This window comes from Halichoerus grypus, chromosome 5 (genome assembly GCF_964656455.1).
Source record: "Halichoerus grypus chromosome 5, mHalGry1.hap1.1, whole genome shotgun sequence".
In the NCBI taxonomy this organism is placed as follows: domain Eukaryota; kingdom Metazoa; phylum Chordata; class Mammalia; order Carnivora; family Phocidae; genus Halichoerus; species Halichoerus grypus.
Window position 1 is genome coordinate 148,303,228 of NC_135716.1, and position 20,677 is coordinate 148,323,904.

Consider the following 20,677-nt stretch of genomic DNA (forward strand, 5'->3'; position numbering starts at 1 on the left):
AAACTTGGGTATTCAGATCCCAAGGTTGCCAACTTACCTAATATCTCTTCATTGTTTTCCACATTGGGACCACTGGTGTGGGATATCTGAGGTCTGTTTTCATTCTGGGGAAAAGCTCTAGAGACTGGGTGCATTGAGGAAGCGGATAATGTCTGCACAATGAGTGGGGTAATGAGCTACTGTTGTTTATTCTTCTCTAGTATAATTGGTTGAGTTCAGACAATAATGTAGCATCTGTTGTTATACTGTGCAGGGAAATGTCAAAATAGAAAGCAAGCAGACAGGTGGATTAAAGGGAGAACAGGAGGAGAAACCAGGAAATACCATATTAAGTTCTGATTTAAAGTAGGTGCAGAGGGATTATAATAATGATAATGATAACAACACCAATAACAACTGTCATCTGTTGAGCACAATATTACATCATGAGGTTCCATGCTAGGGACTTACTGAGTGCTGGCTATGTGTTAGCACTTGCTAAATGTTTTATAAACATTACTGCATTTTATACAAAAACCTTTTTGAGAAAGGTATTATCAGCCCTATTTCTTCTATGGGGTAACTGAAGTTCATAAAGACTGTCATATGCCTAATGGCCAAGATTTGACCCTCTGTCTGTCATACCCAAAGCCTATTTCCTAGCCATACATCACATTTAATTATTAAAGTTTTTTAAACTGCAGATAGTGGGGCGCCTGGGTGGCTCAGTCGTTAAGCATCTGCCTTCGGCTCAGGTCATGATCCCAGGGTCCTGGGATCGAGCCCCGCATCGGGCTCCCTGCTCAGCGGGAAGCCTGCTTCTCCCTCTCCCACTCCCCCTTGCTTGTGTTCCCTCTCTCGCTGTGTCTCTCTCTGTCAAATAAATAAATAAAATCTTTAAATAAATAAATAAATAAACTGCAGATAGTGATTAAGGAAGATAATTTTTAGGAAGGGGACTAAAGGACTTCTGAGATGCTTGATCAGGGTGCCACTTACATAGGTATGTTCACTTCTGAAAATTTATCAAGTTCTACACTGTTGTACGCTATCTCTATACAATGCACTTTTTCATATACATGTTATATTTCAATAAAAACTTTAAAACAGTGACAAAGTGCATGACTTTGGACAAAAGATAAAGCATTGTACAATATAACAATGATTCAAGTTTTGTAAAAAAAAGTTTAAAATATATATGTTTATATAAAAATATGCACAAAAAATTGGTGGAGAGCGTGGTGATGAAAAAGTTTTAGAAAAAAATGGTGGTGATGGTAACACAACATTGTGAATGTACTTAATGCCACTAAATTGTACACTTAAAAATGGTTTAAAAAATTAATGGGTGTAAACACTCAAAGGATAGCAGTGGCTATCTCTCGATGGTGAATCTGGTAATTAATTGTAATGCTTTTCTTATCATTTATTTTTGCAATGATTATATACATTATTTTTATAATCAGGAAAAATATTTTTTAATCTCAAAGACAGTTTTTTTAAAGTTTTTATTTTAATTCCAGCTAACATACAGTGTTATATTAGTTTCAGGTGTACAGTATAGTGATTCAACAATTCCATACATCACCCAGTGCTCATCACGATAAGTGCCTTCCTTAATCCCCATCACCTATTTCACCCATCCCCCTGCCCACCTCCCCTCTGGTAACCATCAGTTTGTTCTCGATAATTTACAAGTCTGTTTTTTGGTTTGTCTCTCTCTTTTCTCTCATTTTTCCCTTTTGCTCATTTGTTTTGTTTCTTCAACTCCACATATGGGTGAAATCATACGGTATTTGTCTTTCTTTGACTGACTTATTTCACTTAGCATTATACTCTGTAGCTCCATCCATGTTGTTGCAAATGGCAAGATTTCACTCATGTTACTTGATTATAATAGTTGTAGGTTGGGGTGCCTGGGTGGCTCAGTCATTTAAGCCTCCAGCTCTTGATTTCGGCTAGGCTCCATGTTCAGCACAGAGTCTGCTTGTCCCTCTCCCTCTGCTCCTACCCCTGCTCATGCTCGCTTTCTTTCTCTTTCTCTCTCTCTCTCTTTCTCAAATAAATTAATTTAAAAAAATAGTTGTAGATCAATTGAGGGAATATTTTGTTTTTCTATTGATGACAAATTGGGAACATGAAGATGTCAAAGTAACCAGGCAAGAATATAACTGTGAGACTGAGCATGCTGATACCGGACTTACCTAAGGAGCCTCCTGGAGTACTAGAAACAAAAAGGTTTTCGTGAATTTCTGCCATAGATTCCTACATCAGAGACCTTCTAACTTCTAGTGGAGTATCTAACGGAATGTATCGTGAATGTGAAACAATGCAATATTATATGTTGAGAACCAGGAAACCTGGGCTCAAGCCCAGCTCTAATCATGAGATCTCTCAACAGTTTATTCCACCTATTTGAATCTGTATTTTTACCTGTGAAATGAAGAATTTGAGCCATCTCTAGGTCCGGAAATCTGGACTTGGCCAAATCCCACAGCAAGTTAGTGACAAGGCTAGAACTAAGACTATGGTCTCCTACCTCCAATAAACCTGATATTTTAATTTCTTTCCATTCCATTCCACTTTCTTTTTATTGTAGCAAAATACATATGATAGAAATTTGCCTTTGTAGCCATTTTTAAGTGTACAATTCAGTGGCATTAATTATATTCATAATGTCGTGCAGCCATCACCACTATTTCCAAAGATTTTCATCCTCCCAAGTGAATCTTTCCACTCCATTTTGATGTTAATATAATATCTAGTATTCTACAAACTCTTTAGTTATTTTGATTTGGGAAATCTGTGTTTTTCAAATATATTATTTACATGTGTGTCTTCTGTAAATGTTTCTAATAGCTTTAATTCATACCCTAGAAAGGAAGCAATTGGGTATTTGATACCTCTTTCCTCAATCACAAGCACCTGAGCCCTTCAGGAAAGAACAATTAAATTACATTTATTTTCTATGTGATTACCTATCAATTTAATAACACGTATCATCAAGGTGGGACTTATTTTAATTAATTGCTTATTGGGCTAATATTAAGAAAATGAAAAACATGATTCTATTGTCAAGCATCAGGCTTGGTTAATAAATGGACAGTAACTTTTTGATGGGTTTATACAAAGCAGCAGTTTTCTTCTAGGCTCTCCCTGCCCCACTCCCCACAGTCCTATCTATCACACACTTTGACACCTGGTTTTTGCCTTCTTTAGGCCATCCGGCTCTCCTTAGAGCAGGCCCTGCCTCCAGAGCCAAAGGAAGAAAATGCTGAACCCGTGAGCAAACTGCGGATCCGGACCCCCAGTGGCGAGTTCCTCGAGCGGCGATTCCTGGCCAGCAATAAGCTCCAGATTGTCTTTGATTTTGTAGCTTCCAAAGGATTTCCATGGGACGAGTTCAAGTTACTGAGTACCTTTCCTAGGAGAGACGTAAGTTCACATGCCTATTTTAGGAAATGTGTCCAGTGGGAGATATCCCATCATTAAGGCTGGACAAAATAGTCCAAGAAAAGTCCCATGGTACAGCCTACTACAAGACCATACACCTAGGAGTACTTTGTTCTGCACACCATTCTGTCCTCAGCCTTCGGAGAAGGTATGTCTTCCCAGGCCAACAGACTTGTGCCCAGGAGCCTATAGAAGAAATTAGGTACTAGGTCTTTCTTCCTTCCTAGCTATTTTCCCTATTCCACCATCCATATAGGCTTTCCCAAGATCTCATCTTTGTATACCTCAGAATAGATCTGAGAATTGTGTGCCTAACAGCTTAACAATTCAATCAGAATCAGTGATTATAGGTTCACTAAGACATGCTAAACCAAGAGTATTTTGTGATTTGATAGTTCTTACTATCCTGGAAAGTCACAGAGGATGACCTGTATTCACTGTGTTTCTGTATTTCAGCATGGTATTTGATAGTCTCTAATAGTATCCTGGGGCAAAGTAGAAAGATATAAATCTATAGCTAGTAGTTTCATTGCTTATTAAATGATGGTATCCAAAAAGTGTTGACTAAGTGATTATCCTCTCCCTAGAAGGAACCAAGAGGTTCTATATTTAATCCTTTATTACTCACCATGCTTACTGGAACTTACATGAAGACTTTATCAGATTTATAGATTATGAAAAATAAGATTCAAGAAAACCTTAAAATACTAAAACAATAGACAAAAATGAACCTATAAGAATTTTACAGAAATATTCAGAAATAGATTCCCACAGTAAATTTAGAGAATTAATTACTCACATTTGGGATGGAAAGACCATGCGTTATCAGAGGTTATGGTTGAATTGAGCTGAATATACATTATTGTGTTGTGGCTGCTAAGAAAATGCTAGCTGCGTTTCTGGAGGTATAATCCCGAGAGGATAACTTAATGGTTCTATTCAACTCTGTATTAAAATAAACTCACTCTCAAAGAATCCTTAGACTCCATTCTGAAGCCTGAAGAAAAAAAAAGCATGTCTAGAGCAGGGCTAGTGGGAAGACGAGGTAACTGGGAATCATATAATTTGAGGAACATTTCCTCTAGAGATGGAAAGGCCATGGGAGACCTGATTGTTGTCTTCAGCTACTTGAAGGCCTGCCATGAAAAAGAGGGATCTTACTTTGTGAGGCTCAAAGGACAGAACTGGGACCAATGATTTGAAAGTTACAGGAGGCAATTTTGGCCCAATATAAGAAAGTATTTTCTAAGGAGGGAATGAATATCTTGTATCATGAAGTAGTGGTTTTCCTGACATTGGAGATAACCAACACTACTAAATGATTCCTTTTCAGCAATACTAGACTTATGTGGAGAAGGATTCATTCCCGGTGTTCCTACTTTAAATAGGGTGGGGCTTAGACTAGCTTACCTCTAAGATACACAGTAAACTTAATAGTCTGTGATTCCATTTAATTGATCTAATATTTATGAGATCTAGTAACTTAGACTTCATCTAAAACACAAAACCAAGAATTTGATTAGGTTCATCTTAGTCCCTCACAGTGGCTGTCAGATTTGTGGAGTAGAGACAGAAGCCAGTGGTATGTGTTTAGCCCTACCACTCAGCCACAAGATTCCTGGGTGGGATGAGGATCCTACTACTTATGTCTAAGCCAAGGAAACTAGAATGGACCCTAGGTGCTGGCCATTGGCTCCTGTCTTACTAGCCCCGCCTACTGCTCCAAGCTCTTCCTCTTTGTTCACATATAACACACACAGACATGTTCAGGGAACACATGTGTGTACATGCTCTGTGTACTGCATAGCCAGGTAAGAAACTACTTTAATTCTGACACTGAAGTTAAACTCTAAATGTATAAACACTTAGGAAAGAGCCCCTAGCAAGGGGTTCAAGATCAGCCTGGTTCTCATACTTACTGTTCTATGATGAACATCTCTCTTAAAGAACTTATAAAACTTAGGAGCTAACTTAGTCTCTCCCAATTCTTGTTTTTTTGTTTGTTTGTTGTATTTAAGTATAATTAACATATAACTTTATATTAGTTTCAAGTGTACAACATAATAATTCAGTATTTGTGAACATTGTGAAATGATCGCCACAGTAAGTCTAGCTAATATCCGTCACCATACATATTTATAAATTTTTTTTCCCTTGTGATGAGAACTTCTAAGATCCCAACCCTGGGTTTTAAGGCACTCCCCTTCTGGGCCTTTCATTTGAAAATGAAAGTACTAGAAGAGATAGAATCTAAGGACTTTGCTGGCATTTAAAATTAAACTTTATTTTCTTTCAAATTAATTTTTAAACCTGATTACTGGAGGTAGGGTGCGGGGGGAAAAATCTCTAAAGAAGCTGGATTTTATGGTCAGTATTAGTGACCTCTTCTCACAAGGCAGAAATGTAGACTGTACAAAGTTGTTGTTGCAAATAAGCAAGGGAACTGTGAAGTGAAATGCAGAAGGTTCTTGAGCCTGCTACCTACCCGCTTCAAGTTCTGCTGATCCAGCACTCAGCCTTTTCAGTGCAGACTGTGTTAACTGTGGATTTGCCCTAAATGGAGGATCAATCACCTAGTCTTAGAGAAAATGTACTCTTTTTTTTTTTAAAGAAGTGTTTTTGTTTCTTTTTTTGAGATTTTATTTATTTATTTGACAGAGACACAGTGAGAGAGGGAACACAAGCAGGGGGAATGGGAGAGGGAGAAGCAGGCCTCCCGCAGAGCAGGGGGCCCGATACGGGGCTCGATCCAGGACCCTGAGATCATGACCTGAGCCAAAGGCAGACGCTTAATGACTGAGCCACCCAGGCACCCCGAGAAAATGTACTCTTGATTTAAATCTCAATCATTCACCCTTTACACTGCTGAAGAACACTATTCAATCCGGTTAACAGTATCTTCTCCCAGTGACCCTTTCACACCTGATCCCATTTCTACCTCAAACCCTATCCCAAGGCCAGTTTATTTTATTTTATTTTTTTAAAGATTTTATTTATTTATTTGACAGAGAGAGACACAGCGAGAGAGGGAACACAGGCAGGGGGAGTGGAAGAGGGTGAAGCAGCCTTCCCGCTGAGCAGGGAGCCCGATGCAGGGCTCGATCTCAGGACCCTGCGATCGTGACCTGAGCCGAAGGCAGACGCTTAATGACTGAGCCACCCAGGTGCCCCCCAAAGCAGTTTAGATCAAGTTTGTCCCAGTTTCCCAGAGGAAAAGTCTAACCAGAGGCTTGCTTCTCTAGGAGGAATCAAGAGCTTCCCAATATCCATCACAGGTCCATTTTATGGTCCTTGGTCAACCTGATATTATCTGCACAGAGTGGTTTTTCTAAAGCCCTATTCTGATCATTCCCTTTGTTGTTTAAAAACTCATTAATAGGGGCATCTGGGTGGCTCAGTCGTTAAACGTCTGCCTTTGGCTCAGGTCATGATCCCAGGGTCCTGGGATCAAGCCCTGCATCGGGCTCCCTGCTCGGCAGGAAGCCTGCTTCTCCCTCTCCCACTCCCCCTGCTTTGTATTCCCTCTCTCGCCGTCTCTCTCTGTCAAATAAATAAATAAAATATTTTTAAAAATAAAAATAAATAAAAACTCATTAAAAGCTCCTTATAGCCCTAGGATGAGGATAGACCCCTTAGAATGTTTTTCAAAAACTCTTCACAGTCATACCTACCTTTCCCACTTTAAGTTCTGCCTCTCATTACGTGTTTCTATCACCAGGAGATAAGAGATTGCTCACTATTCATGGAAGACACAAAAGATTCTCATGCCTCTGTGCTCTTGAACTGTGTTCTCTCTTCCTTGAATATCCACCCTCCCCACTTTTCCTGGCCTGTTTGACCTCATCTTTTTTTTTTTTAATTTTTTATTGTTATGTTAATCACCGTAGATTACATCATTAGTTTTAGATGTATTGTTCCATGATTCATTGTTTGTGCAGAACACCCAGTGCTCCATGCAGAATGTGCCCTCTTTAATACCCATCACCAGGCTAACCCATCCTCCCACCCCCCTCCCCTCTAGAACCCTCAGTTTGTTTTTCAGAGTCCATCGTCTCTCATGGTTCGTCTCCCCCTCCGATTTCCCCCCCTTCATTCTTCCCCTCCTGCTATCTTCTTTTTTTTTCTTTCTTAACATATATTGCATTATTTGTTTCAGAGGTACAGATCTGAGATTCAACAGTCTTGCACAATTCACAGCGCTTACCAGAGCACATACCCTCCCCAGTGTCTATCACCCAGTCACCCCATTCCTCCCACCCCACCCCCCACTCCAGCAACCCTCAGTTTGTTTCCTGAGATTAAGAATTCCTCATATCAGTGAGGTCATATGATACATTGACCTCATCTTTTAATGCCCAGCTCAAATGTCATCCCCTCTCAGAAGCCCTCCCCTCCTCCCAAGCTCCTCACCTATGTACCCATTGCAGTTTGTACATTCCTCTGTCATAGCACTTGTTCTGTTGTTCTATAATTTTTTACAAAGGCTGTCCATATCATGTTCATGTCTACCTCCCCTGAAGTTCCCATCATGGTACCTCACACATAAGTATTTAGTTACTGTTGTCAAATGGTAATGATCTCCAGTCTGACCTAAATCTCTGATTCCAGAGTGACCTAGAGAAGCTGTTCCAAATGAGAACAGAAGCCCTAGGCCCACCCAGATTCCAGACCCAGACCTAAACCCAGAAAGCCCACCCAGGACTCCTTAGACCTCCTAGAGTCACGGGTAGGATGAGAGTTAATGGCCCTTCATCCTTGTCTGAATGCTCTTTCAAGTCAAATGACTAGTGTTTTTGCAAGGCTATTCTGTTAACAGCCATCTGTGTCTGCAAGGATTAGGATCTAATTTGTAAAAGTCATCTTAAATTACAACCAAACTAAAGACTGTTAAAAAGCACATCTTAAGACTTTGCCTCTTTAATAACAAATAACGTAAGACTTAACTCTTATTGTGTCTTCAGCCTTTTCTCCACAAAGCAGAGACTGATTTCTCACCATAGGACCTGGTAAACGTTCTTCTGCACCCCCACCCCGCAATCAAAACAATACTTCATGTTAAGATTTCCCAGCTGTCAGGGGCGCCTGGGTGGCTCAGTCGTTAAGCGTCTGCCTTTGGCTCAGGTCGTGATCCCGGGGTCCTGGGATCGAGCCCCGCATCAGGCTCCCTGCTCAGCAGGAAGCCTGCTTCTCCCTCCCCACCCTGCTAGTGCTATCTCTCTCTCTCAAATAAATAAAATCTTAAAAAAAAAAAAAAAAAAAAGATTTCCCAGCTGTCCAACTATTTACCAAATGTCTGGTGGGTATACCACTGAACTGAGCACTGTGGGACAACCAAAATAGCAGCAGACACAGGCCTTCCTCAGAAAAGCTGATTGTCAGGGTGCTGGGAACATTGAGTGACTTGATTTTTGCTGTTGCTGTTATTGTTGTTGTTGTTGTTTTGCTGTCTGTTTTGCTAGTAACAGTTACCAAGAGAAGAAGTATTCACTACCAGAGCTTTGGCCGTTAAGCTCTACCTCTTGGATGTGTTAGAGCCATGTGAACATCAGTGGCCCATTTGCTTACTTGGGCATTGAGAGGTAGTTGGTATTGAAGTAGTTGAGTCCTAAAGTTGAGGAGTGATCCTAACCCCTACTTCCCCTGCCTCAGAGTCAGAGTAAGGGGCCCCTGACAGCTTCCCGGTTCCCCTTTGGACTTACTGGGCACTGGCCCCGTGCCACTCAGTGTGAGGATGTCAGCATCCCCCAACCTTCCTTTTCCCTTTTCTCTCCTTTCCCACCCCTTCCCTTCTTTCCAGTCCCATTTTATCCTTTTTATTCTCTTTCCTTCTTTCCACTCTTCCCTCCTCCTTATCTTTTTATCCCTCTTTCCCCTTCCTGCCTCCTCTGTTTTCCTTCTTTTGTCTACTCCTATCCATATCACTCAGAGAAGCTCCATCTGCAACTGGAAAGTGTGGTCTTCTGTTTATAACATGACTAGGGAGTACTGTGGAAGGAGGATGGTAATGGCAGATTAGCTTCAGGACTAGTGAGTGCCCTGTGTGTCTTGTCACTTATGTAATCACACAGCCCTCATTCTTGCCCCCAAGAACATGTCTTCCTCCAGATCTATAGATGTGAACCCACTCCCCCCAAGCAGACAAACATGCATGCATCCCAAAATACAATATAAGACACTTTATGTTCTAAAAGTAACGAATATATTCCTATTTTTCTCCTGCTTTCTAGTTTTTTCCCCCTCCATAACAATAGCTTATCATTTTTTTCTTTCTCCCTCTATGTTTAGAGGAAATGTATAAACAAGCTTCTAGCAGGGTTTTTCACAGAGTGAAAGGACCTCAGTAAATGTTTGTTTAAATTAACTGGAGGGAAAGCCTTACAAATTTAGAGTATGTGGATTCCTTCCTCTGTCACCCATCCACCTTTATTACATTAAGCACTAAGCTCAGCACTGGGAACACAGTGCTGAGAAAAATGACATAATTCTTACCCTTGTAGAACTTACAGTCTGTATCCACAAACTGCTGTTGGATGATGTTTGACTTTATCAATAACACAAGGATATCCAATTTGCCACCATAAGGAAATATAAGTAGTTTAATTTGTACTTCATTCATGTATTTGTTCTTCCGTATGGCAAAACATTTGCTGAGCAGCCACTCTACCAACCTCCATACCAGACGCTAATGATACAGAAATAAAAGATATTGTTACTGACCTCGAAGAGTTCACATCTAGTGAAAACACATTTAAAACAAATTGCATTATAAATTATACCCATAGTTGGAAGGATAAGTAATTTCAGCCTGCAGTGGTAAGGGAAGGCATTATAAAGGAAATGAATTTGACCTGAGCCTTGCACAGAGAGATGTTGGGTGAGTGGAAACAGAATAGCATAGTTAAAAATAAAAGTTTTGGTTGTAGTTAGACCTATATCTGAATCCCACTCCATCAGATACCTGCTCTATGACACTGGGCAACTTACTTGGCCGTGCTGAATGTTTATCTCTTCACTTTTCTTTATTTGAAAGAAAAATAATAACATCTAGCTCAGAGAGTTGTTGTAAGAATTAAATAAGTGAATGTAAACTACTATGTCCCTACCACATAGTGAACAGTATCTGCTATAATTATCTTAAGTGAAGAGAGGCAGAAGAGGTGGGAAAAGCTTATAGCTAAAGAAAGCATGGTAGCAGTGAATTCTTTCTTTAGAGCAATGATGGATATTTATGTTAAAAAATACCCAAATGTTCTAAACCAGACAAAATAATGTGTCATTGGAATCATTGATATATTTGAAAGGAATCTCAGAGATACCAAGGCCAATGCTGTCATTTTACATATGGAGGAATCAAAGCATGATCAAATGATACACTTTACTTATGTCACATGATAAATAGCAGAGCCAGCATTAAAACCCAAGTTTTGTTATGGCCATTGCTTTTTAAGATCACTGGCTCCTTTTAAAACTCTGCTAATAGATTACAGAGCTCCACTTTAAAATTAGAGCAGTAGGACAATAAAACTAGAAGATCAACATTAGAGACCACATAGTAAATGCAATAAAATGCAGCTCCAAGCACCAATTTTTAAAATATTCTGTATTTCGATGACTTTCATATGTTAATGCCTCTAATATTGCAGTGAGATTGATTTTAAATTTATATTAGACTGTCTGATTTAAAAAAAAAGAGAAGAACCAGAAGGAAGAACTTTAATGCCATTGAACTACCTATATCTTAAAAGCTTTGTTTTCAAGATAAAGCAAGATGAAGCATCTAATCAGTGAGATACATGTTAAAGTTACCACTGCTGAGCTTGCTCCATTCCCTCCAGATATTTTAATATCACCACATCTAATTATTTGAGGTTTTCCAATATCCCTAAATGATCAAGATTTAGAGAATAAGAACAATGATTGTGGATGGAACACAACTAATATCTAGTCGGTCACAATATCAGTCTGCCTCTAAGCTTCTCTCAAATCTGTTCTTTTCCTCTCCTTTCCCACTGTCCCCACTGCTCACATCTTCATAGCTGGATTAAACCTATGGTTTCCTTCCCCTTGACTCCAGTCTTGTCTACCCCACCTCCCACCCATCCTCCCCACTGACTCCTGAGTTATTTTTCTGAAACATAAATTTGATGATATCTTATCTCCTTCCTGCTTAAAAGCCATCAGTGGTTCTAAAGGCTGACAGTCCAAACTCTTGACCAAAGCATACACAATCTCACACCATCTCCTCTTCCTGCTCAGTTCTTCTCCCTCCCTCCCATTACTTCCCCACCACATGCATCTCACTAGTAAGCCACAAAAACCTGCTTGACTGAAAGAAACCAAGAGATCGTACTCAGGTGCAAAATGCATTCACAGGGTTATCTCAGTCCTTTTCTTGTCAGCTTAGGGAGGTAGCAAGGCAGGCGGTATTAGTGTCAGTCAACAGATGGAGAAAATGAGGGCCTGGGGTGACATGGCTTGCTTGAGAGCATACATGCAGTTGATGACCATGGAGGACTAGAGCCCAAGCCTCTTAGTTGCTTTATTTTCAAAAGTGATGTTATAAGGAAAGATGTTTCTGGAGTATTTTGACCACAGGACACTTGCTTTATAGGTTGAAGTCATCTGGTAAACTGTTTACATAATATTTACAACAAAAGAAACTAGGTAACAAAAGATTTAAAAGAATAATATAGCTACTTCTTAAATAGGTCTTACAGGAAACTCTCATCTGGTATAGTAGCCCTCTAATTAAAGGGGAAAAAATACTCCTTCTAGCAAGGGTGATTTATATTTCTTCAGGTTATTTGTTTTGTTTAAGAAATGTATAATTTTCTAAATTATAAATTTTAGTAATGAAATGAAGCATCCTATGCCCTAACAATGCCTTACACACTAAATCAATCTGAAAAGTTTTTAAGTGTCTCTTAAATGATTGAGGAGATGGAATAGAGGGAAGGCAGTGATATAGAGGAAGGAACTTTGGACTGGGAATCAAAAAGGGTAGCTGGGCAACCTTGAACAAGGAACACCCCCTCTCTAAGTCTCAGTTTTCTTCTCTATAAATTAGAAGCAATAAATTCTGGCCTCTCCCAGGACCATAGCATGGCTCAAATAAGGCAATGTATATAAAAGTGTTTTGTAAACTGTGAGATACTGTCTAAATATGAAAAATGATGATCATGATGACTATCCAATAACCAAACATTCAGAATAAAAATTTTTTAATAATAGTATTTATTGAGGGTTTACTATACTAGGCACTATTCTCGGTGCCCTATATGCATTATCTCATTTAATCCTGAAAACACAGGGAAAGGGAAGGAAAAATAAAATAAGATGAAAATAGAGAGTGAGGCAAACTGTAAGAGATTCTTAACTCTAGGAAACAAACTGAGGGTTGCTGGAGGGGAGGTGGGTGGGGGAATGGGGTAACTGGTGATGGGCATTAAGGAGGACACTTGATGCAATGAGCACTGGGTGTTATATGCAACTGATGAATCACTAAATTCTACCCCTTAAACTAATAATACAGTATATGTTAACTAAATTGAATTTAAATAAAGAAAAGAAAACAAACAAAAACTATTCTGAAGGTGTAAATATCCTGTCCTCACTGAGATGGGGAAATTCGGGCACAAAAGAGGTTAAGTAACTTGCCCAATGTCATAGTAAATATCAGAACCAGATACAAACGTAAGTTTGTGACTCTGGGTCTGTGCTCCTAATCCCTATGCCATCATTTCTCCTGATTTATTCCAAAGGAAGGAATAAATTAGTGAGGTAGTTTATCATCTAGAAAAATACTTTAAATGTGTAAATGAAGCTCAGTTTTATACATTTGCAAAGATTTCGTCTTCTCTGATTTCTTCATATTGTCTTTGTAATTCCTATTATAGAGTCACAGCCAGATGTAGGTAAAGTATACACTTAGTTGTATTTCACACTCTGTTTACCAACAAACTTTTTTTTTATTATGTTATGTTAATCACCATACAGTACATCATTAGTTTTTGATGTAGTGTTCCATGATTCATTGTTTGCGTATAACACCCAGTGTTCCATTCAGTACGTGCCCTCTTTAATACCCATCACCAGGCTAACCAACAAACTTTTTATTTTTCGAGGCATGTGCTAAATGCCAAAGAATAAGGCATGGTCCTTGCCTTTGAGAATACCCTGGCTTCTCATACAAAAATAATCCTCATAATGCAGTTCATGCAATGGGTTCTAAGAGTAGTCAGACAAAAAGGGCAATAGAACTCAAAGTTGACCAAGATCCCTGCTGACCTGGGTGATCAGGAAAGGCTTTGTCCAGGAGGTAGCAGATGAACAAAACTTTGAGATGGATAGGATTTTTGTTGGACTGATAAGGGGACAACATTCTCCAGCAGCCAGGACAGCTTGAAGAAAGAAGCTAATGTTAGAAAGCACAAGGCATGGCTAGATGGTGGAGTGCAGTCTAGATTAGTTGAAAAATGGGACTTGTATAGTAAAGTTCTAGGAACGGGAACTGTATAAAATCTAGACTACCAGTCAAGGGAGCTTGGCTTTATTTCATATAAATTTGTTGAGCAAGGTAATGACATGGTCATCATGGTTATCATCAAAGTAAGATTACCCATACATTATTTCATATTTTATAAATTCACATTGCCTGGCACATTGTAGGTATTCAAGAAATGTCAGTCCTTTGATCTCTTCCCTTACTACCCTCATTATCTAGGTGATCTCATTCAGTCTTGTGGCTTTATATGTCATATATACAGTTAAAACTCCAGAAGTGTATATCTTCAGCCCAGGCTCTCCCCTGAACTCTGGATATTTGTACACACAACTGGCTATTCAGCACCTCCACCTTATGAGTAATTGGCATTTCAAATTAAACATAGTCAAAACTAGGGGCTCCTGAGCATCTGCCTTCGGCTCAGGTCATGATCCCAGGGACCTAGGATTGAGCTCCCTGCTCAGTGAGGAGCCTGCTTCTCCCTCTCCCTCTGCCACTCCCCCTGCTTATGTGCTCACTCACTCTCTCTCTATCAAATAAATAAATAAAATCTTTTAAAAAAATAAATAAACATAGTCAAAAATAAACTCTTGATTCCTACCCTCCCCTAAACCTGCTCCTCTTATAGTCTTCCTCAACTCATTAAATGACAACTTCATTCCTTTTTTTTTTCAGGCCAGAAACCTTGGAGTCATCCTTGACTCGTCTTTCATTTCTCCATCCAACTCATAAGCAAATTTTGTTGGTTTTACCTTCAAAATATATCCTAAGTCTACTTCTTACTGCCTCCACAACTAACCCTAGGCCAAGCCACTGTAATCTCTTGTCCAGATTATTGCAGTGGTATTAACTGGCCGCTTGGCCTCCACCCATGCAACTCCCCTACCCCCTTCAGTCTCCTTTTCTAAAAACCAGAGAGACTTTAAAATATATATATAAGGCAAATCACTTCTCAAAACCCTGTAATGGGAGTTCCAAGCTTTTAAAAGGCCCTCCCTGATGTGACTCCCTGGCATTTCTCTGACTCCACTCAATCTTTTCCAGTTACCTTGGCATGTTTGCTATTTGTGAAATACAACAAAACATTTTCTAACTTCAGGGCCTTGCATGTGCACTTTCTTCCTCTAGAAATCTGCATTGCTCATGTCCTTCCTTCAAGTCTCTGCTCAAATGTTGCCTTTTCATTGAGGCCTTTTTGACCAACCCCTGTAAAATAAGTCTTCCTTCCCTCCTTTCAGCTCCCACCTTTCTAACTGACAACACTTATGCTATCTACCATTTATTGAGTTCCCACTGTGGATTAGGCAGTTATACTATGCACTTTACAGGCGTGATCTAATTGAATCCTTACAACCAACTTATGAAGTTGATATTATCTTCACCTTATAGTTGAAAAAATGAAAGGCACAAAGAAGCAGATTTCAAACACATGTCCAAAATCTATTATATCAGGCAAATCTTATTCCCATTGTACAGATACAGGAACTGAAGCTTGTAAGTTAAGTGTTTTGTCCAAGATCACATAGCCAGGAAGTGGAAATTAAATATGAAGGTGCTGATTCTTTCCATTATATCTCACTGGCAGCCTAGAAAGATAAATTGACATGAAGAAAGACTGAAGCCAGAAGAATAGTCAAGGGATGTTGCAGGACTTAAAATGAGATTGATAAAAATGCAGCCAAGCAGGGGAAGATTAGAGAGATGCTTATACATAGTCTACTAATACCTGGAATAAGTATTTTGATAAATGGTTCCATAGTTTTCTCCTATCGTGTCTGAGTCAGAGAGATCTTGGTTCTAATGCTGGCACTTCCATCTGTTTGTTGAGTTACATTGAGTACATTATTTCTCGTTGCTATATTTTAGTTACTTCATCTTTCAAGTGTGGATAATGTCATGTGTCCTCACTAATATATTGTGATGATAAGATTAAAAGCGATAATGAAAACACTTGGCAAATGGCAGAGGCCCATGCTGCTTGATTTGGTAATGCGGAGTTCCTTTTATCCATTTCCAGCAAGTCACTGCTTTTGCCGTATCTCTAACCTTTAAGAAATAAGTTTTGACACACATTTCTCATTCCTAATATGAGGGTGACCTGCGTTTTGTCACTTGTGTTATAACAGACTCTTCCCTGGAAGGGAGTCCACTATTTATTGCAGTCTCCCTAGTATAGGAAAAATGTGTTCCAACTATTGGCAGTCAACAGAGAGCACAGTGATAAAAAGAACCTGTTACCAGGTGGACGTTGGGCAAGGCACACAACCTCTCTAAACTTGTTCCTTTGTCTGTACAAGGCAGATAATAATAGCTATGTATGAGGTGGTTGTAGAATTAAGAGAGGTGATGTGAGGGCAAGGACACAACACATGGTAGATGCTCAGGACATGTGATGCTTTAAAATGTGTAGACCTTGGGACACCTGGGTGGCTCATTCGGTTAAGCGTCTGCCTTTGGCTCGGGCCATGATCCCGGGGTCCTGGGATCGAGTCCGACATCGGGCTCCTTGCTCAGTGGGAAGCCTGCTTCTCCCTCTGCTTGCTGCTTCCCCTGCTTGTGCTCTCTCTCTGTCCCCCTCTCTCTCCAACAAATAAATAAATAAATAAATCTTAAAAAAATAAAATAAAATGTGTAGACCTTGTGCTTGGAAGAAATAATGTAGCTCACCAGCTGGACATGCCCCTGGGCAAATCTCTATGTGTAGAATGAAACCACACCATCTCGCTTTCAGCATATTTTCCTTTAAGGGAGCATTTTTTCTCCTCCTTCCTCCATGTTACTGTGGCCACAAAGCAGAGTACTCTTAGTTGAGATTGCATGGAAATAGGACTGAATACCAAAGAGGTTTGCAGTGAAATGTGTTGGTACAATTTCCTGCTTAGTTTCAAGATGAATTGGGTCTGAGCTTTCCAAAAGAGGGTGGATCTCTGATGTGAAAGTTTTATTTGAAATTTTTGTGGCTCAGCAGTGTCATATCAGGATACACACAAGAAGTACAATCTCCAGAAGGCATACATGGTCCGTGGAAACAAAATTTACGATTAATTGCTAGAGCACCCCAAACAGGACACGCATTAGGCCCAGTGTGTTAGTTCCCACTCATAGATTCTCAGTCAGTCCAAACAGTTTAGTTCAGCACTTGGTTTCAGAGGGACTGCCTAAGGCAAGCAATCTCAAATAGATTTGCTTGTCCAGGATACCAGGTCATCTGCCTCGTGAGTGTATATAACATCTGGAGGTGTTCTGTATGGAAGTGAAGGAGCTGGGACAACTGCCTTCTGTCTCTTAGTCACACTGTCATGTGTGATTGTAGACTCAGCAGTCAGTTTGAATTCAAAGCACTTGCAGGAGCTTAGAAAGCCAGCATGGGGAGTTTTCCTTCAGGAAGAGAGGAAAGTTTCCAGGAACAGTTTAGAAAAGCAAAGATTTTAATGCTTTCCTCCTCCCCCACCCCATGCCAGGGTTTTGTTTTTGTTTTTTCTCCTTTGTTACAAAGTCAGTATATTTCATTTAGCAATCATAGTTTTACTTTTTTTTTTTTTAATCATCCCCTACTCTCATCTAGACCTTTTCTCTGGAAGGATTGTATTTGCAAGAGGGACAAAAGATTTTTATAGAAAATCATTTTTACACAACTTCACCAGAAAGATACATCATATTTAGGAATTGGTCAGGTCAAAATACTGAATTACAAAAAATTTTCAAAATGGGTTTACATAACCTCCCACCCCTTTCATCCTGTTCGTTTTTCTGGTGAGCATCCTAGAAAAGATCAATCCCTTTTTGGGAACAGCAGCATTTAATAATCAGATTGTCTTTCTGAGGTGTGTATACCAGGAGAAAGGTGAGAAAAGTAGAGTTTATTAGTCTTTTGTTGCAAACTGCAACTAAGCTGGGAAGTTGAACACAAGTCAACAGCAGTGAGACATCTCCCAAAGGAAGTCAGGAGTCCAGTCTGTCAGGAATGGGCAGAGGGGTCACACTCCTTGTGGTGTGCCCTATCCCAACTTGTAGCTTTTGGCAGGAATCACAAATTAGGAATGCAGTCAGTCTCTATACCTAATATAAACCAATCAGCAGCTTGATTTTATTTTTTATTTTATTTTATTTTTTATTTATTTATTTGACAGAGAGAGACAAAGCAAGAGAAGGAACACAAGCAGGGGGAGGGAGAGAGGGAGAAGCAGGCTTCCCGCCAAGCAGGGAGCCCAATGCAGGGCTCCATCCCAGGACCCTGGGATCATGACCTGAGCCGAAGGCAGATGCTTAATGACTGAGCCACCCAGGCGCCCCAGCAGCTTGATTTTAGATGGTCCTACCAAAAAAACAAATCCTTTCCTAGAGGCATTTGTATGTGACTCAGATAGTACAGGCAATACTCATCATGTTTTCAAATTTCAGGCCCCACAGAGAGGTGTCCTAAATTTACAACAGTTCCAGGGTCAAAGTCATGTTCATTGAGCTTATGCTTGCTTTCAGTTCAGCACAGCACATTCTGATGCTGAAACAGCTCACAACAGACAGTGTCAGGTTTTTGTTTAGAGTCAGGTCTAGACAATTAGGATCTGTGGATTTAGGATTCCAAAAGAAGCCAGCAACTTTTCTTCAGCAGCAGCAAAGCCAAGATGCCACAAGACCAGGCAGCAGTGTTCTGAGTTCAAGTGACAAGCGAGGCTTTCCTAAGCCCTTTGGTATTGTCCAAACTTACCTACTCAGAAATATGCACACCACACAGGGAAATCAGCCTCTAAAGATCAGAGATCTGATTTTGTAAGAGCTCATTAGCAAACCAAAAACTGTTTTTAAAACTCCCAAGGTGTGTCTCTATCTGGAGACTGCCTCTATTTCCCATGTTATCTCCCTTTTTCTAGAGGCTTCAATAAGCAAAAATCTGGAGACATTTTCTATTTCCAGTACTCAGTTTAAATTTTAACCCACTCACCAGTGGGTGAATCAAGGAAGTAGTGTTCTACTAACACAATTTTTCAGCTTTCTTTAGTCAGGATGATCCCTCTAGCATTTATGAAATTAAAAGCATATAATTCTTTATATCCATTTTTACCATGTATCCAGATACAATAGCCACAAGACCATTATTTTTTTAAATCCCCCCTTTTCTCATTGCACATTTACTCAAACACCTAGCAATACTTTTAGCATGTATAGGGTTAATATTAAAGTTGTTGGGGAAGATCCCTGCTGGAATGCAAGGGAAGATGGGAAGGGAGCAATACTTGGCTATTGCAGCAACAGAGGTGACAACAGCTAAGCTGAAGAAATGGCTGGAGTATTTTTCTCCCTTTTTTCCCCCTCTGGTTTATCTAAAATTGTGCTCCAGCCCTGGGAACTAATTTAACTCTTTTTCCTCCCCTACTCGAAGGAGAGAACAATGCAGACTTTTAGCATTTTTTTGCCTATCCAAAGCTCACCTTTGGAAATTTTGTGATCCTTTTCTCTTTCCACCTGAGAGAACAAAAACCAAAGGCATTACAAGGCTGCAGTTTTTCCCCTCACTCTAGTTAGTGCAGCCAAAAGCAATTAGGGAGCCATGAAGCCAACTCTCCTGGATTGGATCTATCATTTTAAAATTCCATAGGTAACTTTTAGCTCTCACAACCGATAGCAGCTGTTTCATGCCATGTATGAATGACTTCATATCTACTCAGGCACCAAAGGTTGACTATTCCCTATCCCTTCAAACTTTCTTTTCTCAAACAATGCTTTCACCATATTTCAATGAGTCAGGTTGGGCTTTTTAATCCCACTTCTGACACCAACTGACACCATAACCACTCCAAGGTTTAATGATTGATTCCTTAGCAGAACTCGTAGGACTGAGCATATAGTCATACTCATGGCTATGATTTATTACAGCAAAAGGGTACAAAGCCAAATCAGCAAAGAGAAAAGGCATATGGGGCAAAAAGTCCAGCAGAAACCAGGCACAAGCTTCCAAATGTCCTCTCCTGGTAGAGTCACATGAGACACATTTAATTCCCCCAGTAATGATTTGAGATAACACGTGTGAAATGTTGCCAAGCAAGGAAGCTTATTAGGAACTGAGTACCCAGAGTTTTTAGTTGGAGAGAGATCATGTATGTATCCTCTGCAGTGACATATCCCAAAATTTCAGAATCCCAGAAGGAAAGCAGGTGTTCAGTATAAGTTACGTTGTTTGCCCAAACAGTTTAGGCATAGTGAGCCACTCTTACCAGTTCTGGGAATGGTGGGAAGCCTCTCCAAACCCAAGTTCCCAAATGCCAGCCAAGGGCCAACCTTGTAAGCAAGCCTTTCAAAAGAATAGCTGTCAAGTCTGCTATGTTAACCCTTCTTTGCACATATAATTTAATTATTTTTTTTATAATTTTATTTTTTAAGATACTCACATCTCAAATTCATTTCTGGGGTTTACTACTGGATATATGGGTGGAACTCTGTAAACTGGGAAACTTCTAAGCGTTTGACTTTTTACTTTCATTTGTAACAGAACTTAGTCCTTTAGTAAAGGGTAAAAATAGCCTCAGAAGAATACAGTTGATCCTTGAACAATATGAGGGTGAGGGGTGCCAACCCCCTGTGCAGTCAAAAATCCACATACGACTTTTAACTCCCTGAAAACTTATGTACTAATATAATAGCCTACTGGTGACTGGAAGCCTTACCAATTTAACATCAACTGTCGATTAACACATATTTTATATGTTATATGTATTATATACTGTATTCTTGCAAGAAAGTAAG

At 39.7% G+C, this 20,677-nt stretch overlaps 1 protein-coding gene across 6 annotated transcripts in view; it reads left to right on the top strand.

Annotated features, from left to right (window-relative positions):
- Positions 1-20,677, top strand: part of FAF1 (Fas associated factor 1) — a 503,750-nt gene that overhangs the window by 459,946 nt on the left and 23,127 nt on the right. For 5 of the 6 annotated variants that reach the window (XM_078073166.1, XM_078073169.1, XM_078073167.1 and 2 more), the window contains one exon: positions 3,199-3,414. In XM_078073166.1, the coding sequence (XP_077929292.1) occupies positions 3,199-3,414 (216 nt within the window). Of the gene's footprint in view, positions 1-3,198; positions 3,415-8,393; positions 8,467-20,677 lie in introns of those variants that run through there. The other variant, XM_078073168.1, reaches the window with a different exon arrangement.